The sequence below is a fragment of the Dicentrarchus labrax genome, unplaced genomic scaffold (assembly GCF_905237075.1).
Source record: "Dicentrarchus labrax unplaced genomic scaffold, dlabrax2021, whole genome shotgun sequence".
Lineage (NCBI taxonomy): Eukaryota > Metazoa > Chordata > Actinopteri > Moronidae > Dicentrarchus > Dicentrarchus labrax.
Genome location: NW_026136705.1, coordinates 28,211,683 through 28,233,088, shown reverse-complemented (window position 1 = coordinate 28,233,088; position 21,406 = coordinate 28,211,683). Strand labels below are relative to the sequence as shown.

Here is a 21,406-nt window from a genome sequence, read left to right as displayed (position 1 = left end):
TAACATTAAACAAAAATATTGCCCCCAGACTAAATCAATAATCAATAGTGGCTCAGTTTGTAAGTTTGTTTTTTTTTTTGGTGTCAGCTGAAATTAAACCTTGTTTTAATGCGTTTTTATTATTTATTTTTTACAACCTCTTGGTCTGACGCTGTGGAGCCTGTTTTCCTCTGCATGAGGAGCAATAAATTAATAATTTTTCAGAAGTGTATTGTTCTGCAGAGCACCCAGAGGGGAATGGATGCACATTAATAGTCTATGCCCATGTGTGAGCCCCAGTTTAGGCTTCTTGTCTGGTTATAAAGGTCTGGAAAGTGGAGTCTGGAGACTTACAGGCAGTTTTACTGCGTTTAAAATGATTTAAAATTGACAGAGAACTTTAAAAAGTGGCTGATTTAATAACATTTATTGGATTCTTACTATATATACCATGTTAAATGATAAACAGGCCAGTTTTATTATTAATTGTTATCAAAAGAAGGGTCCAAATGATGCACGAATAAGAATATAAACGTTATAGATTCACCTGTTATTGTTCATTAGAGAGAAACATCCCACAACCACAAGGATAAAAATCAATGCATTACTGCTACCACCATTAAATGTGACTCCACTATTAAGTGCAAAGCGATATACTATAACTTAGATTATCTTGGATGCCATTTTATTATTATTATTTATTTTTTGTACGTTCTCCTTCCACGTGAACTCAAATAACGATTGATCCGGTATTAGCTCAGCGGAGCCGTTCAACAGAGAACTTTAAGTGTCTTTGGGCCTTCGGTTGGCTGGCAGCAGGAGGAGATACTGCAGAGAGGAGATCACGATGCTGGGAGGATGGGAAGCTGGGATAGCCCTCCTCCCTCCCTCCTCATGCAGGAGTGAAGGGGAGGAGGGAGGAGGAGGAGGAGGAGGAGGGGTGAGGGATGGTCTGGCGCACCCCCCTCCCTCCCTTTTTCCTGTCTCTCTCTCCCTCTATGTGTCTCTCTCTCTCTCTGGTATACTGGTGCATTACTGCTCGCTGTTCACTTCTCTGAGTGTAATCAGTCTGTCAGCAGAAGCAGACTCAATCAGTCACTCCCCCTCCTCCTCCCTCCCCCCCCACCACCACCACCAACCACCCCCCAACCACCAACCACACTCTTCCCCTGATCTCTGACCAGAACTCTGCCAGAATCTGCCGCCGCCCGCTGTGCACATTAATGAGGCGATGCACAGTTTTCAGATTATTATCTAATCGGTGTTTTACGCGTTTTTCCGTGATAAATATTATTTTAAGGGGCAGTTTCTGTAGTTCCTTATCTCCTACTACAGACTACAACATCCATGTGTTTGTTGTTGTTGTTGGGGGGGGGGGGCTGGCACACCATTATCCTCCAGTGATACTGCCTCCGTTGATAGAAGTAGATTTGACCCTTTTTTTTCTGGGCAATTGATTGGGCAAGAGGAAGGTTGGCTGCCCCGAGGGCTAAACACTGTGTCACACAGGAGCTGTCCGTGGTGCTGCTCAGTTTCCTTTATATGGCAGAGGCCTTAAGGGAGTCTTTTTTTCTATCACTGAATGAACTGACACAGTGACATATTTTATGGATAATTCATATTATATTAAAAGTATAACAACAAACAGTAAAGAACAGCTGATTTATATCATTTTTTAACATTATTTCCTGCAAATATTGATGAGTTTTCCAGATTTTTTTTTCAGGCTCTTTTTATACAATTTAACAATTATACGTACTTAAATGTAGAATATATAATTTTTTTGCTGCTAGGGGAGCCAAATTATCCGCAGAGGTCTCCTCCTCTTCAAAACAAACAGACCTGGTGATTAAAACCGGTAAAAACACTGAATAAAAGCAGTTCCACCTTAAAAATCTCGTAAGAGGACGTCCCGGAGGGGCTGCGAGCCGAGCTGCTGCTAACGTTTGCTCAGCTTGTTTCTCTGATAACTTAAGATCCAGACGTCCGATGACGGTTCATCCGGTTCACATCTAGAGTTAAAAAGCACCAAGATCTAAACAGTGGATGGTAAAAATGTGGTTTAAAACTGATTTCTCTGAGTTTAAACATTGTTGGAAACATTTGGGATAATGTACGAACACAACTCAACTACATACAGAACATAGCTCGAATGTTTATAGACGGTTTAATGTGGAAATGTTACGTATTGTAGCTTTAAATTAACTTTTTTTGGGGGGGGCTTTTATTGCCTTTAATCACTAGTGACAGCTGTAGAGTGACAGGAGAGGGGGGAGAGGCAGCAAAGGGCCACAGGTCGGGAGTCGAACCCATGGCCGCTGCAGCAAGGACTCAGCCTTGGTGGATGGGGAGACGAGCTCTACTAGGTGAGCTACCGGCACCATTTTTAGCTCTTTGCTTTTAGCTTTTCTAATGCTGAACGAGGCTGTTGAGCAGAGGTTAAGGCTCTGTGAATATAGCTTGTGTTCAGGAGATTTTAGTTCAGTTATCTTCACAGAAATGAGTGAAATGCTGAGATACAGAGCTGCTGTATATTTAAAAGAAAGTTTTCTTACACCTCTTTAAATCAAGAAGGCCTCGCGACCCTCTGTGAAGCTTTGATGACCCCCTATTGGGGGTCAGGACCTTCAGGTTGGGAACCGGTGCCAACTATGTGGATTGCAACTCTTGATCCTGGAAAGCCTCGTCACTGTTTTTCCATCTCACCTTTACTCTACTGACACCTGATTAGCTGATCGAGTATGTTCAATCAATCAATACACTCGTCCTTAGTGTTGGGCCAGTCTTACTTTTCCTTTTATACACTTAGTTATAGTTATACACTCTCATAATACCACAGACTGGACTTATTTTATGCCTAAAAAGTTATCCTCCCTACACCCCCCATGGCTAACTCTGAAATAAGAGCCACGTTTCCATGGTAACGATCATAGACACCCTCTGAACAGTGGCACCGAAGGACAAAAGAGACGAAAACATGCCTCATAATTTGCGGTTTGCAAACAATGTGGTGGAGCGACTAATGAGAAAGGAAGTTTTCGGAGACTGTTGGAGACGTGCGACAGCGAGGAGACCGTCGACACTTTAATAAATATTAAATATTGTTGACTCTTATTTTACTGTTACCGTTGGAGTTAAGGGAGCTGAGGTTATCCATGGAGTACAGTGGCAGTAGAGAGTCTGGAAAGAGAGACGACGGCATGCAGCGAAGGGCCCTGGGGCCGGATTCGAACCCGGGTTGGTGCGGTAGGGACTCAGCCTTGATGTGTGGTACGTGCTCTACCAGGTGAGCTACCTGGGGGGGGGGGCTTCCCAGTGCTGTTCTCTCTCTTGCTCCCCTGAAACTGCATTGGTGTCAAATTTCCGTTTAAGGCTCCCTTTTTGTTTACAGTCGGGGTTCTTCTGTCACCTCTTTGATTCCAGTTTCTGAAGTCTGTACAAACACACACACACACACACACACACACACACACACACACACACCAAAGTGTCACATTACCACTGTTTGATAGAGAGAAGTGTGTTCGTAGCCAAACATCAGTTTTGCGTCGTGTTTTTTCAAAATTATATCATCAAAACTCTGCAGTACTGTAGTACGGAGTAAGAGTGGGAGGAAGATTTAATTCTTAGATTCATTGTGATTCTTGCTTGAATGGACTTCTTAACATTATGATCATCTGCAACAGAACAGTAGCTGGATGCAGATAAAATGAGGGTTTCCAAGAGTCCTAGAAAACCTGGAAGTTTAGAGACTAGTTTTCCAGTCAAGGAAACACCTGGAAATTGATTAAAATTAGCAAATATCCTGGAAATCATCCTTTTTGTTCTGGAAAATTGTAATAGTATTTCAGCCCTCAGATCAGCTTTATAAACCTGGATGTGTATTTAGTTTGAAACTCGACTGTTGGGAGGACAAGCTGCACAGTATGACACTCCAAAACTGGAGTTAAATGTGTCTGTATGAGATCTACCGGTAAATTATATCACTGTAAGCAAGTAAGAAAAACTCCTGGGAAATGTCCTGGAAACGTACGTTACAAGAATATATATGAAAATGATCCGGTAAAGGATGCATGAGAGTTATTGGCGCAGATAAATCCAGTCATAATAATAATAATAATAATAATAATTTATTTAGAATTCTTTTGAAAAACGACTGATAAGCTTTATGTTCTATGAAAGCCAAAAGTTCAGAACTGTTGTTTGTTGTTGTTGTGTAAAACAATTATGATGTCAGTTATATTAAATTAAAACAGAGCTACATCTCTACGCCTCTCTTACCCTGACATGTGTTAAAACTACAGGTTTTTTATTTTTTTTAAAATACAAATGTGAAATTATTGGTTATCTTATCAGTATCGGCCATTAGTAACAGGTTATTGTATCATATCGGTTTATAATCACATCTTAGCTCTCGGAATCAGAACTGAATCCTGCCTAGAGATTCCCACCCCAATACAGACGAGGGATTGGACGATATACGATATTATCGCGATAAAAAACACATATTTTATTGTGCTGAATATCTGTTATCGTGTCCGACATCTTTCCAGTCGTTCCAAGGTTGAAGCCCAGCGTGTTCTGCTTGTTATCCAGACGTGTGGGAATATTATAGATTGCAAAATAAAAGACCAGGGAGACGAGGTTCCTATCTGCGATGCATGTGTTTCTAAGTAAAGTGATAACAGTATGTTTTAGTGCCATTTTAAAAGTATGAAGTATATAATCAATTATGACCAAGATAACCGTCCCATGCCTAGTACAGACCCTGCTGCACTAGTAGAAGGAGATGAATGTTGACTGAATCTGCCGACCAGCAGTTACTCCCCCGCTCAGAAAAAGGCGAGTATAGCAGAACGAAGCGAGGGCAATTTGCAGTCTGGACTGATTCTCATATTCAGCCATTTGTTCATGCGTACGGTTCCACTTCAGCAGGATCACAGACCCGTCTGGGACTGGGATTGGGTTTTTGTTAGGACTGTTTTGGCCTCCACACCAAAGTCTCTTAACTTCACAAGATTACAGGCTTCTAATAGTGTCGATGTGTGTCGGTGAAACACTGGAGGACGAGGAGAGAGAGTCAGCATTATGAATTCTTAGTAATCCTGGATCAACACGTTGGAGTGTAGCTAGAAACACTGCATTACACACTGTATTATATTACATCCACAGTGCTCCCATCTGTTGGAAAGGAGGTGGGGGCACTTTGTTTCCTTCTCCTCGCTCCTCAGCGTATTGATCATCGATTGATCGGCTTTTCCCTCCAGCTTTTTTCTGCCTCTCGCCACTGCAGGAGCTGTCGTTTCTGAGTCATGACTCGATTGTTTTGGGGTGGGACGGCATCATCTTTCAGTCATGAATTCTTTAAACTGTCATTTCGTCCTCAGCAGACGTTCTCCTCCTCTGCGACACATTATTTTCTCACGTGTTTTACACTTTTTCCTTTGCAGTTGCCAACATCCACACTTTGCTCCACATTATCTCTCAGAAACTCACCACTTTTAGCCACTTTACGACTGAGTCCTTCCTATCTGCTGTGATTTGTTGCAGTGCCGTTCTTCCTGTGGTGAAGGCAGTTTTTTTATTGAGTTTCCGCCATATTCCTTTCAATGCCATCTGTTTTGCTTTCCCACTTGTAGAAGAGCTGAAGTCTTATATCATCACAGATCACGACTTCCCAAAACATCTGTCTGCAGTGCAACAGTATTTTCTTTCACATTAAAGCATGTGTGTCTATTAATATAGCGGTGCTGTCAAAGTTGGCCAAGATATATGGTTTATTATTTGTTCTAAAGAATCACATAGGTTGGACTCATTCGAGCGCATTATGTCCATAAACCAGTACGTAAAATAACTGTGCCGTCTACTGTCAAAAGACTACAAACGATTATCAATTTTCATGATCGAGAGAAGAGAGCGTTTAACATACTGACCTACGTACGTTCGGATATGCAAATGAAGAATGAACTGAACTATTGTACAGCCACATAGAGCCGACATGTCAAGCATGGATGAGTTTCATTTAGAGGCAGAGACACATGGCATCCCAAGATGCCGCACAATTTGTAAGACGTGTACACAATTTAAAAATAATTAGGACTAAATGAATTAATCATAACAGGAACAACAGTGCAGAACAGGAGAACAAAGTCTTGTCAGTCATTCAGTAAATGCCTGCAGAGGGGACAGTTAAACAGAATATACTATTTGACCAGATAAATGGGAGTAAACTTTAGTAACTTTTGGTGTCTTTTAGCTCATTTCCAGCAGCAGCAGGCAGCTGGTTTCTTCAAAAAAGCTTTCAGTAAAGTTAGCGACTGGTGGCTTTTTTGGAGCTTTCTGCTCTGTATGTGTGATCTGCTCGTTGTACACAATACTGACTCTATAAATGGGACGCAAACAAAGTGGATCGGACCGAGGCACAAAACACATTCAGCTTACTTTCTAGTTTGTCAGGATATGCTGTTGTTGTGCTATTAGCTGTAGTATCAGGAGACTTGTGAGCATCGGTGCCTGGAGCCGGTGTGCTGGCTCTGGGAAACCATCTCGTCCTCGCTGCATGGTAGTTGCCCAGCAGCAACTTTAGGGACACCTAACCACAACATTGCATAGTTTTCTCTATCATGGTATTTGATTTCCTCCACAATCACTTACCCCACCTTTTAAAGAGCTGAATATGTTTCCTCAGGAGTTGGGGAGAGACCAAAATGGATCTAAAAAGAGTCAATATTGGACTATAGGACTCTTAATAGGTGCTAATGTTGCTCCATGTTTGCTGGAAGTGTAAATAACAAATAACACTTTTATTTTATAAGGTCATAATATGTCAGATATTGTGTCTACAACTTGTTCCACTGCTCCCACTCAACACTGGATGATTGGGGATAGAATTCCTTGGAAGATTTTAGCATAATGCCGTTTTTACTGTGTTTTCTGACAAATAGAAAGTAATTTACTTCAGAGCAGTGTTTGTTGTTGTGTTTGCCAGAGCAGTGAAGGCATCCAGTGCAGCAGCTTCTCAGGATTCGTTCTCTGCAGGTAATTCTGTTGGCCGTCCGCAGAGGCCAGATGACAGCATGGTTTTCCCCATCGCAGTCACGAGCCAAGACACCACGCCATCTGTCAGATTTAGCTTCCAACTGCGACCTCCTCACTCCCCAAGGAATTTACTTTATCACTCACTCAAGAGTCGGGTAGCTCGTTAATGCCTCTGAATTTAAGCTACTGTAAATTTGTTTTAATTTAGATCAGAGACTGTGAGACCTGCGCTTGTGGACCTTCTCCACCAGATTGCCGGGGTTTTTATAGGGGTCCTCTTTTATTCATATACATATTATATTATAGAGATGAATGAATACTTTGCTCAGCTGCTCTATAGTCAGTTTCACAGCCTGTTTGGATTTAATATATCAGGAGTTTGCTGAATGAACTGGATCTCCCTGAATGTCAGGAGAAGTTAGTTCTTGATGGCTTCAGGTTAATGATATTTGAAAGGTACAGTAGTCAGATTTCAAGTTGCTCTTGTTGTCCTCTTGATTTGGCATCCATCCATTTTCTGTTCAATTCATTCTCCCCAGATATAAGATGTCATTGAGCACCGCTGGAAGGTGAGCAGGTCCACTCAGCCCAATTAAAAAATGATTAATTTGATAGTGCTGCTAATGTGGCATTAAGGGACGTAAACTGGATTTGGTTTTATTGCTTTTCTGTGTGTAGGTCAATATGGAAGATGAATTTTAGATTATACTGGTTTTTTGGGATTCACAGTAGCTTTTCTAAAAAATTATGATGCATGTTGCGATGTTTTAGGTGTTTTTTGTAGTGAAATTGCAGGAGGAAGTCAAAATAATGTGTTTGTTTGGTGTAATTAATCAAAAATTGAAGGCAACTTGTTCAGCGAGAATTAAATCGCTGGTAGTTCAGTGAGATGTTGCTCAACGATTGGTGAAACTGGCGGGAAACTACGATGATTGGTTGAATTTGCGTTAATTGTTGCAATCAAAACTTCCTTAACGGACTGAGTATCTCAACTAACCCCATCGGTAACTGTAACTCTTGTCTTGCACATCGTATTGATCCCTTGAGAATAGGAAATAGGGAGTAGTGCTCCTTTGTATGTATGGGCTCCTCTTGTTCTTCCTTTACGGAACAATGGGTCATCTGTAGCTTTTGACCAGCACACAGCAGGATTAATTAAATCAATTAAAAGTTTAACAAAGCCTTTTGTAGCTCCAGAGGGAGATGCACAAAATCTGATTCAGTTGGGGCTGAGGAAAGGGTTGGGTGATTGGATGAATATATCGGCTACCTGCGGTTGGCTGTGGCCATCACCGGTTCGGTTTCTTTTTGCTAATCTTGTCATTTTGCTAATTTAATGGTCTGCCTCCGAAGAATGAGTATGCACACATGAGTGAATACACCAGCAATCACCGGCTGTTAGACTGACTGTGGCCGGTTGAATTAACAAATCGCACGACCCTAGCTGAAGACTACAGTTCGAAAATGAGTTTGATCAAATGAAACAAATCCGGGAGCGGGGAGTTACAAATAAAAGAGTGAAACCCTGATCTCGACCTCATCCTAAGACTTTTCCCCACACAAAAGTGACATTTTCAAGGCATAAATACCTAAAATGTATTTATTTTTATTATATATATTTTTTACTGTATCTAGATGTATCTGCACCGGTTCATCTGGGTGCCATTCTCTCTCTCAACACATTACTGTTCTTACCATGGCGGGCAAACAACATCAGAGGAACATTTGATCTGAGAGTTTAACAAGAGTTTGAAAAGCTCTAGAGGAACAATGCCTCCTACATCATCTGAACATCTCTCCTCCGCCTCCCTGCTGGAGCACATAAAAGTGCCTCAAGCAGTTGGATGCTACTGTGGTGTCTTTGGCATTCAGTATGTTTTATTATTCAGAATGTGTTAGCTTTAAAGTAGAAGGTATCATAAAAGCATTGTTATTGTTATCTATTGCAGTGGAGAAATGCTAAAGTTTTGTTTGAGATGATTCAGAAACCATCAGAGTCCATCAGAGAGCTCCAGCAAGTTTATCTGTCAAGTGTAAAAAACCTGCTCATGGTCACAATTCTTAACTAAATTTAGGCGTTTAAACAAATGTTTTGAAGGAGTCTGGATGTGAACTAAAGACTGAACAATACAGGATTTTTCAGGACGATACCAATATTGATATTGATATTGATCTATGCAAATTCTTTGCATCCAGGCTTCGTTAAATCCGTGTAACTATATACAGCCGTACTGCGTTTTGTATGGATGATTGCTGTCGCACGATGTGCTTTGGAGAGAGATGATAGCGAAGGGAGAAGAGAAGAGATAGGCTAGAGAAAATTACAGAAACTTTCCAAAGCACAAACAAAACAAAACCTCTGTACATTGTCGGTTGTAAAAGAGAACTAGCCGAGCACAATAGTCCGACATTAGTACACACGAAAACAGGATCAATCATCTGATCAGCTTCCAGCTCCACAGCTTCCGAACATTTTACCTCCAATTAAGACAATTTTAATTGTTTGTAACCTGGTTTCTATCTGCTAGATAGCTAACTAACTGTCCACACTCTGGACCAACTCAAATGTGCAAATGTACTCAGCAGAAGAATTCACTGTAGTAACATTAACGTTACATAAACATCATTTATTTTCTGTGGCAGCAAACACAACACACATCCTTTCAGTAACTGCAACCTCACTCATGTTACTAGCCCTCACCCACACGCATCGGCAAAGACTCTCTTCCCAAAGTCTGTATTTCCAGCTGTACTTTGACTTCTCCATCATTAATATGTATGTATGCATTTACAGATTTGTCCACACATTTACAAATCTCAATACATTTGCAAATCTTAATACATATTTGTAGATATTTGCACACATTTTGATTGAGAAACAGTTACACAACTCTGCACGTATATTTGTAAATAGTTTTCCTACAATAATAGTTCCATAAATGTCTTTATTTTTCTTATTTTCTCTATTGTATATTAACTATTGCTATATTACTACTATCGCTTTAATAGAACAAAAGTGTTTCCTATCCAGTTACTCAATTAATCGATGGAGTAATCAATAGAATACTTGATTATGATGATGAGCAGTGAGCTGTTATTGGCCGACACATTGGTGGAGCTCTAATGTGAACCTCTTTCTACGGTCTCATTATTACACATCCTGCTTTCTTATGTCAGATTTCTTTTCATTCGAACTTTTCATTCAAACTTTTCATTTCCAACTATATTTTCATGCTCGCAGTGATTTTAAAAGTGGTTAATTTGTCATTTGTAGGTGCTTCTTGGCAGTTCAATCAAAATACAGCAGGCTGTCAAATTAACCTTGAGGACAGCGGGCCTGTATTGATCTGCATGTAGATGTGGATTTGCCAAGCCCTGACCTTTACCACAGGATTTACTAAGGTGTCCTCCAGTGCCCTCAACCTCATCTACACCCCTCAAATTATACATTCAAATTAGGCAAAATCTCATCCTCATCATTCTAGAGATCCACCTTCTTCTTCCTTGAATTTGGATATGTGCAGATACCGATACTGATACCACTTAGTTAAACTGGTTGTATTTTATGATGCAGCACAACTTCCCCCCTCAGAATGTCGGCTTTACACCCTTTACAAGTTGCTTTTCTGTGTTTCGAAACTAAAATATCTTCCAACTAAGGACTGTTGAGTTAGCCAACTGTTTCTAGCTCACTCAGTTTCAGTCTCATGTTACATTACGGCGGGCTCATGGTCGAACTCATAAAATACTGGGAGACAATAAATATGAGAACTACTAAATATTTAATTCCGTCTATAACATTTTGGCTTAAACTTGTGTTATTATAGAATCTGAATCGGTACATGGATCAATGCAGGGTTTCCACATGGAAATTCAGAGACTAGTTTTCCAGTCATGGAAACACCTGGAAATTGATTAAAAAGACCAAATATCCTGGAATTTAACTACGTTGTCCTGGAAGATTTCACTCGATCAGATTACACAAACCTAGGTGCGTATTTTGTTTGAAACTTGACTGTCGGTAGGATAATCTGCATTGTCTAAAACATCTAAGCAGGTTTATGATCAAATTTACTTTTGTTGTTTGGCTTAAAGGTGAGAAGATGAATTTGCTGTAAATAAATTCTACTTGATTTGAACTGTTATTGATGCTCTTCTGAGGCCGCGAGCGTGTCCCTTAAAATGCTGACTGCCCTTCTGAGAAAGTGCTGTCTTGTATTGTGAAGAAAATGTCCTGGAAATGATTTCTTAAAAAGAGTGAGAACCCTGTCAGTGATATCAGTCAAATATCCAATATGTGTCACCTGATACCGATACTGGATCAGATCGTTCCCGTCTCTAATTATTTATTATATCTCCGTCTTTTATACCCACCCAGCCTGTGCTGAGCTGTACACTGTTGGGTTCAAATAAGGTCCTACTGTGATTAAGAGGAATCCTGTTAAAGCTCCTTAAACAGGTTACTGTGGCATTGAAACGTTGCGGTGAGGTAAAGCAACTCGTTTAAGGTGCAAAATTAAGTGTTTCGTCCACTAGCCAACTAGCTAATGAATGGCTCAATAGATTACCTTTGTTTGTTGCAGGATTTAGTTACTCCATGTAGTTTTTTATTTAAAGTTGGATGTTTTCTGCACTTTTCATATTGGACGAAATTTTTACATTTTTATTTCACAGCTCAGAAAATATTAGTAATGTTAAGTACATTTTATCGGTGCTTCCTTACAACATTAACAAAAACACGGTTGTAGTACAAACAAATATATTGAAGGGATAGCTACCCTAAAGGAAATGGTATTGTTGAAACTCTTTCTTTTTGATAATTGATTAATTGTTTGACTAATATTTCAAACAAAACTGCAAAAAATCTCAGTTACAGCTTCTCAGTTGTAAAAAGTTGCTGCTTTTCTTCTTTTCTTTGTCTTGTGTCAGTGATTCCCAACAAAGGCTCACAGGATAAATCTGAGGGGTTCATAAGAAGCTTGATGTTTGACAACAAAACAACAAAGTTCTGCTACACAAACTGGAATTATTGTATCTTTTTGCATGAAATATCAGATAGTTTTACGTCTTCGTTCCTGGAAAATGTAATACATAAGATGATATGGGAAGTTCAAACAAACCAAACATTAAAACTCTTCTGAAAATGTCCTCCAGGATGATGAAAATCTGTGAATTTAGGCCTTAGAAGGCATTAAAAAGTCTTTTCACAAGCATTTTTCACTATTTTCTGACATTTTATAGCCCAAACAACCCCGCCAAACACTGAGAAAATACTCAGCAGGTTAATCAATAATGAAAATAATCATTTGTTGTATCTGTAGCTGACACACTTATATCATATGTAACATCATATCACCCAACCACGAAACATAAACTGTGTATATTCAGTCGAGTGCAGCCATGCTTGAAACATCGCTGTTGAGGCGTTCAGTGACCTGAGAGGCTTTGAATGCTTGTAATAAATCTCTGGTCCATTGTCAATAGTTCTGGCTCACAGAAGTATTGATTATGAATGAAATGTTAGGTTGTATGCAAATTGATGACCACGGAAAGTTCAGCCATGAATAATTGTTCTCATCTGAAACACATATCGACTGTTTGACACTTGTTGATTATGGTGCTCGCAGTGTGAATGCATCTAATGAGCAATTTCTTTTAATTATCAAATATTTAAAATAATTGATTAGCTATGCAGTCTATAAATGTTCATAAATTAAGAGTAACTCCCTATCACATGTTTTCAGAGCTCAAAATAAAGTCTCCATGCCAGAATATTAAAAGTAATCATGTCGTCTGGATCAGTAAATGTCTAGGGACAAATACATTACCAGATGCTTCTGAAGCCTGTTGATCTTAATGTCTTCATTAAAAATTCATGAAAGTGACACATCTGACTGATGGTTGTGAAGCATTATTAAGCTCTTTCTTTCCTGTTTGTGCTCAAGAATAAAGATAAAACTTCATGTTTTAAACTGCTTAAAACTCCACTAATCAATACTTTAATATAATGACTGAGACTTAGCATATTGAGCCTGATACCAATATCGCAATATTTCACTACTATTGTTAAAAGAGCACCAATTTATGATAAAAAAAAGTATTATATATCATTGGCTGAGCAGTTTTAAGTCGTCCATAGCGGGAAATAATGGCGGCTTGCCTGGTCACGCACCATCTCGTATTACAGCTAAACAGTTCACTAAAATATGTTTGTGAAATGATTTTAGTAGAGAAACAGTCAACGCAGTAGAATCTGGATCCATATCTGATCAGCACTGCCTAGTTTGACAGTTTAATCTGAGTTTGGTGCGTTGAGCTGGATGGACTCACTGAGAATGAGCTGTCAATCTCTAATGCATCATTTACTAAATTAACATCATGCTGTATGGAAGAAGACTTGAAACTAGAGACTGAGACCATAAACTTGTTAGGAAACTGTTTACTGAGCTCATAAATCAACTGAGAAGTCGTCTCATTTCTCCCTAAGACTGAATGGTATCGGAGCTGCAACCCTGATGGCCATTACACAGAATGCAGGTGATTCGCCACATGTTCACACAAGTCCCATGGCTCTCTAGTGTTTCGCTTTCAGGAGTGACCCTGTTAACTGCCGACTTTCAGACGAGTATTTTAACGAACTGCTGACTTTATTCGGATGAAATTCGCCCGTTAACAGGGTCACAGACCCAGGAGGCAGGAGGAGGGAGATGCAGGTGATTATTACAAACAGGTACTGATATAAAACATTATCCTGTCGTACTTGTTACAAAGTAGTTTGCAAAAAACAACAAAAATTGCAGTACTACCGCATACCTCGCCGTTGAGTCCGTCTAAATCATCACATGGGAAATTCATTAACTGTGGGTTGCTGGTTTGATAGCTCCTTTAAGGACAGGGACTCCAATCAGAGAGTTTAGTCCAAATAAACTAAGGGGGAGCAGTAGACCTACTCCACACAGCTCCCACTGGAGCCACAGAAGACTTTATACAACTTTCACATGTGCAGTGGTACAACCCGCCTAACGCCTGGAAACAGAATCGATATCGATGACTGATAACAATGGACGATCATGTATCCTGGAGGTAATAATGAATAAATAAATAAATAAATAAATAAAATTCAGGTTAAAAGGTCAAAATGTTTGTGTTTGTTTCAGTATCGATTATCCCTTCAATAGCTCCTTCTTAGTTTGCCTTCACGCTGACGCACCAGTCGCTCTGTAAGCCCCACTAGTACTGAGCTGATCAATGTGTACATGGCTCCTTTAATGCACAGCAGTGATAATTAGGCCCCGGAGGATATCAATGAATTGACAGATTAATCATTTTGACCCAGTGAATCCGGGCTGTGCTCAAGGCAGCGGCGCACATCGACTTCCTATTTCCACTGAGAGCTTTCACTCTTAAGGTATTAAAGTCTGCTGGATTCTGCTCTCAGTCAGCTTTGTGTGTGTGTGAGTGGAAGAGCAAAGGTGTGAGGAGGAAAATTGGTTTCAGAAATGCCAGGGGAATTTACTTGTTGACGAGACAACCGGGTTTCTGTGATGAAATACAGTGTTCATAAGAATGTGTGAGTGAAAGTGTGATGCTATGATGTCTACATGGGATAAGTACTGAACAGCTCTCGTCATCCCGGTTTGTGTCCTTCAGGGCTGCAGTATGTTCACTTCAGTGAAGGCCTTCGAGGGGCAGCAGTACTCCACCCTGAAGAGGCAGTGCTTGCAGAGTGGCCTACTCTTTGAGGACCCCCGCTTCCCCGCCATCGACGACTCGCTCTTTTACCAGGGCAACAGGATCGGACGTGTGGTCTGGAAGAGGCCTCGGGTGAGTCGGTTTGTGCAGTGGAAGAGTTTCAACTGATTAAAGCTGACAGATATTTATGGTTTGAGGCTGTTGATTGCTGATAGAGATCTTTGTGACCGTTATCAGACGCCAAAAGTTCCAAAATAAGAGCAATAGGTCAGTATGTTGGTTTGTTTTTGACACAATTAAAGGGTCGGAAACTATGTTTATCTGTACCAGCACTGCTGATGGGTTCCCAAGTGTGTGGGACAAAGTGACAATGGGTCCTTTTTATAATTGGAGATTTAAAATTTTAGATGTTTTTTATTTTATAGTTTATAATTCGCCAAAGCATTAAAGGGCCAGTCTGTAGGTTGTAAAGCAGTGGTCTCAAACTGTTGGCCATTTCCGGCCCTTCATCTCCCACAAAATCTATCCCGAAGTTTATTATCATTATTATTATTTTCTAGTTGTTTCATGTCTGTCTATATGTTGTTGTTTTTTTACATCTCTATTGAAGAGTGTGCTGTTTTAGTTTGAGAACATGACTTATTGATTCCACGTTCAGATTTCTGATGCTTTCCCTCAAAACTCAAACAGCCCCTGTTTGTGCTCGGACTGTTTCTGTGCGCTCACAAAATGTCTGCTCTATTTTTTTTGTGTGCAATGACTTTGAATGACCCAGTCAAAATCCCCCAACCAATAGGATGCTAGCCTTGTTGTTGGTGTGTTCGCTTTACTTCTAAGAGCGCCTCGTATGGGCTCGTAACTGAGTTCATCCACTCCCGCCCTCTGTGGCTTTTTATACAACTGTTGGAATAAAAGGACAGTTTATTATATATACTGGTGCAACCACATACTGTATAAATAGTTAAACAGCATTACTTGCATGGTTCAGGACAGAGTCTAGCAGATCGCTGACAAACATGGAAGTTTTATATTTGAATGGTTGCATTCACTTTAAAACAATTGGCTCTTCAGCGCTGCAGACACACTGAGCTACTGAACGTCAAAAAAAGCTGTCAAAAACAGCAATCACCCAACCCTACATCATACCCTACTTATACTTAGTCACTTCATGCATCTTAGGCAAATCAGGTAGCTATGCAAAGTCTAAATACATCATGGCAACATTCAAGATGGGTTGAAATCAGATTGCTCAAACCCTCAAGAGATGGTTTCAGATACATTCTAGCCAGATGATGAGACCTTTGTGGATTATTCGGAGAGATGACTGCAATGACGGCGATGGTGGTAAAGACCATCATCCTTTTTTTTTCTTCCTTCATGGGCCCCTGACGGCGTCAATATTTATGCCATTGACTCCCATGATCCCACGCTGCTTCATCATCAAACCTTGTCTTTTGTTATTGTTTTGTAGTCAGAGACCCCCTGTTACATTACATATTGTAGGTTTAACGGGTTGTGGACTGGACCATTGATCTAAACAAAACTGACAAAAGGTCAATCAGTGTTGTCAGTTAACCGTCTTACCAAACAAGCTGCAGAAATATAAGATCATTTTATGCAACAGGGCATACAGCAGAGTGGGGAGCACCTTTAAAACATTCCCATCAGGGAGCTCTTGGTGCCAAAGGTCCCTTCAGGACAGAGCTTTAACGACCTGTGACTAAATAATTTACCAAAAAAGAGCATATCATCAGCCACTGCTCCACTCCACTCTTTAGTCTTCTCGTATAAGCCGGTGCTGTATGTATGTTTCAGTGGCAGATGATATCCGATGCAGGGCCTCAGGATTTAGTGAGCTGACTCCCTCTGCCACTGTTATCCCCCTCACACAGCAGGCTGAGGCTCTGGATGGAGTAACCTCCTTCTGCCTGTGTGCCGCTGCAGCGACAGCCAGCGTGCATCGCCATGGAAACTGGGTCACACAGATTATATGTTTTGGTCTGTGCTGATGTCAGTCATGCAGACTGAAAACTGGAAGAAGTCAGGAGGAGAAAAAGCAGGAGGAGCATCCTTTTCATTTTGCGGCAGGACACGAAAGGACTCTCTGGTTTGTGTCAGGCACATTTTGACTCAGCATTTTCAGATTATTTTAGACTTTCTAAAGACTTATTGAAGCACATGCAGTAAACTGTATGGTGAGGGTGCTGTTGCTGAATTGAATTCTAAAGCTGCATATATTTTGTAGAGGCCATCGTTGCAAGCACAGGTTGTGAGGCGATAAACAAGGTTTGTAATAAGTTAAAATGGCTCTGTAAAGAAGTTCATTGTATGTGACATCCAGCACTGCACAGTTGTCAGCATCTATGTTTAACCAATACGAGGTGTTGAGGCCTGCTCACACCAGCATTTTAAATAGCGAAATCTTGCAGTAAAATCAACAAACATTCAACTTAGGTGAACTTTGGCCTGTAGTTCTGAGACTAGAGTTATGAGATTGAGCCAGAATATCATCCATAACATATCGGCCAACCCTCACTGAGACCGTAACCTCATTAGGAGACCTTGGAGGAGTAAACAACACAGTAAAGAGAAAATACAAAGAAGCTTGCGGAGCTATTCCGACTATCGCTGGCACGTCCAGGATAAAATAATGCACTTCTTGTTTTGACCAGGGCTTTAATAACAAAAGCTGAATGGAACCAACCAACAAAAAGGCAAATAAAATGTCACCAAAACTCTGCTTTCGTTGTACAAATTCACTGGAAACTGTAAACCCGTGCTGAATTTCTCCCTCTTGCTCCTCGTGGTTACTGAACACTCATTTAATTCAGGGGAGAGTGCATGATAATGAAGTTAGTACTTAGGGACAGAGTGGGTTTGAGGGGAATGAAATGTTCAGAACAATCAAAATTTAATGAAGCTCCTGACAAAAGCTCATTTAAAACTCACATACACGCTCAGTCTACAGGTACGTCTGCACAGTCAGCGCGTGAGTCCTTCTTAATACAGATTACGATGTGGTCACATCATTTGGGTAAGAATATTTGTGCGTGTGATTAGATTTATTTTCAGTGTTATTGAACAAATATTGCTCAATTCCTGTGGAACACATATAATCCCAAATGTATGGCTGAATTTCAGTTTATCAAGACTTTGGTTTCCATTAGATTGTCAAACATTAGCCTTTATTTGAAACTGGCTTACATTATAGACAGGCCTTTATTTATAATTCCCCCTGTTTTATAAGTATATTTGATCATAATTCTCCCTTTTTTCTGATTTGCTCCCATTTTAATTACTGATTACATCAGGCAACAACAGGGTCATGTCGTAATTATCAATCTGCTGTTTTGAGTTTCTATTCTGTAACAGAAATATTGTTTTCTTACATTTCTTTTTGCAATTGCTTCTGCTTTGCAGTTAGAACAGTGGTACCACCTGAAAGTCAGGCACACTACACCCTCACCCTGGGCCAGATTTAGGGATACAAGTTAATTTTCATCTGCAGTCCCTGTATGGAAACGTTCGCTCATTACTGTGCCAAGCAAATTGCAGATGAATTGGGAGTTCTCGAGGGCTCTCACAGGCTCATGCAGGGGTTGGAAGAGTGGTAAAAGGATAGCTTGCATGTTGAAAATTTGATAAAACGTTCCCCTGGGCTGCAATTGAACTCATGATACTTAAGGTCCATCCATTACCATCCGGGGTCAGGTCGCGGTGGCTCCTCCTGTGGAATCCTGATGTGTTTCCAGGCCAGATGATCTATACAATCCCTCCAGTGAATGATGGGTCTACCACGGGGCCTCCTACCAGTTGGACGTGACCGGAAAATGTCCAAAGGAGGGCGCTAAGGAGGAATCTTAATCAGATGTCTGAGCTTGTTTCGTAGGTAATTTAAGATCCAGGAGTCTGATAACTAAAGTCCTTCATTCACAGTTGAAAACGAACCAAAATGTGTCTTAAAACTGGATAAAAAGTAAATTTATGACAGTTTCTGACCACAATGCATGCACAAAGAGGATATGGCGCCATTGACAAGCGACCGGTGGAATGCATCTCAACAAAATATATAACATAGGGCTTGTGTTGAAAGGTTATAATGAGGTTATGATATACCAACAAATATGTAATCTGTTTGGGCTCTACATAAGTGTTAGACAGTTGTAGTGCAGTGGTTTAGATTTCCATAAATATTCAAATGTAGACACAAATTTCAGTGTTGTTTACAACTTCAATAGACAAAATGTTCTCCCTTTAAAAGCCTGTCAGCAGCAGTCTGATATGTAGTGGCGAATGGACGACGGTAAATCATCGCCATAGACTTCACATTTGTCCCTCATACAGCTTCTGAATCTTTATTCTCCACCAGCGAAGACATGGCAGGGAGGTTTTCTCAAAGACACCCAAACATCTCACCTAATTAAACCTGAACTGGATAACAAATCACTTTTAAGTTTGATGTTTTACTAGAACAGTAAAAAGAGTTTGAAACCTATGATTCATTTTGAAGTCATGCATTTATATAGAAACACTAATTCATGTAAAACTGGGACACTTGATTATAAATTAATGAAGAACCATAACCATTAGACTCAGGCCATCCATACCAATTTGTTCAGCAGCTTCTTAATGATTCCAAACTGGATCACCATTTTGACCTGATGTGAGAGGAACAGAAGTTTACAAAATCTCAAAAACTTTCCAGCCTCTACACCCGTAAGTAACAATATCCAAAACTTCTCCAGTCATGCAAGTCTTTTCTATTATTTACCACATGCATGTTTATTTAATTGAAATTCAGTCACGAAAACCAACAAGCGGACAACAATATCCCCACTTTCCATGGTTGTAGCAGCCTTCTGAGCATCCCTTTGGACTTCAAGCTGTTCTTCACTACTGTTTAACATAAAAAATAACATAATGTAAACATTAACTGTGCTAACATGGCTTGGTTTATAATATATTTGGAAGATGGAATAGATTTGTTGTGTTTCCCTTCTTGGTTTGCACCAACTGACGGCATATTTTACAGACCGTCTTATTCCGAGCATTGTCGCCTTTGAGATACCCAAACTATTTCCATGAAATTCTGTGGAAATTGGACATCCCGAAGGGCATTAACCTGCTTATACCATGGTCATTTACCAGAGGAAAAGCCACTTCATTTGGATTTTGATGTGTTTTGCAATCAAAATCTAAAGTTTTTCACAAGCCATAACTCTATTTTTCTGGTAACACCTGAGGGTTTGACTAATACCTGGAACAATCATTACCATCCCGTAAGGTTCTTATGCAATGGAAATGTTTCTACCCCAGTAAACATGACGAACGACGGGAGATATTTCTAGTTCCCTCCGCTACGAGCCAGAGAACTAACATTATGCTCGCAATATTCGAAGTCAGTAACACTGCGTATGGTTGACAAACGGTAAATATAATTCAACAGCATGTTTAACAACAAGGCTAGGTAGCTATCAGCCATGTAACTGTCCCAAAATAAATACTATTTTCACAAACAAATGATGTACAATTAGATTCTGATGTATCTTGAGCTAGGGATGGGACGATATATAATATTATTACGTATTGCGATACATTTGGGATTGTGGTAAACTTCCATTACCATGATAATCATGAACATCCTCACATAGCTTGGCTTCAAAAAACTGTAGCTCTCCAGTCCTATATTGATTTCCTGATTTATTTTGAACAAGGGGACAAGGAAGGGGGAGCCTCCAGTTATTCCAAAATCCTGTCACCATGACTGAAGGTTCAGCTTGCACGTTATATCCCCCACAAAAAATACAAGTTAAACCGGATGTGCAGAAATTCCAAAATACAAAACAAGGAGATGATTCAATAATATATGTGTTTCTTAACAAAATAAAAAAGTATGAAGTATATTTTCATGATTATCGTGATAATATCTTGTATTGGAAATATCTTGGCCAAGATAAGATGGCCTATAGGATCCTGACTGGTATTTTATCACCAAAAGCATGGAGGGGCAGCCATTCCCTCTGTCGTTTGATGCAGGAAAGAGCTTTCTTCTTAACCATGACTCTCAGGGCTTCTGGTAATAATCTTTAGTGCCGGAAGAGCTCAATTTTTTGGTTTGAAGAAAGAAACCTCCAGCAAGACTTCTGCTGGATCTCTGTGTTCTCATGTCCCAAATAAGTTGAAATGAGGCAAAAAGCTTCTGTGAAATGTGAAAGAAATTGCCTAAAAGTAAAGAAATTACATATAAATGGAGTTTCGTTGTCCTGAATATGTTAAGAAATATCTTCAAAGCGGTGTCGATAGGACATGCTGTACATGGATACGTCAGTGGTGTAATGATTATAAGGTGAAATATTTGTGGTTGATCAGGTTGCTCACAGTGTGAATGCAGAGATCGGAGGGGAGGTCGTGTTATCAGTATCAGGGTGAAGGTTCACAGGCTTAAACCTCCCCCCAGAGGGTTTTGTGCTCGGTGTTATCCTTGCTCAGATGCATCTAGGCGATATTTATGTCTGCAATGAAGTCCCAGTGGCAGAGCGTGCGAGCATAAAGAGCAGCCTCTAATAAAATGTTCCTCCTCTCTGTCTGTCTCACATTGTCTCTCAGCCTGTCTGTCTTTCTCCTGCTGCCCTTCTCCTCTCCCTCTCCCAGCTTCTCCTCCACTGATTCGTGTTTATTTATGTCTTGACTAGGCGAG

The 21,406-nt window shown here is 40.2% G+C and overlaps 1 protein-coding gene across 2 annotated transcripts in view; it reads left to right on the top strand.

Moving 5' to 3' along the window:
* The window catches only part of capn5b (calpain 5b), a 61,357-nt gene that overhangs the window by 671 nt on the left and 39,280 nt on the right, over window positions 1–21,406 (top strand). For both annotated transcript variants that reach the window (XM_051400928.1, XM_051400927.1), the window contains exon 2: window positions 14,668–14,841. In XM_051400928.1, coding sequence (XP_051256888.1) covers window positions 14,677–14,841 — 165 coding nt within the window. In that variant the 5' untranslated portion in view covers window positions 14,668–14,676. The remainder of the gene's footprint in view (window positions 1–14,667; window positions 14,842–21,406) is intronic.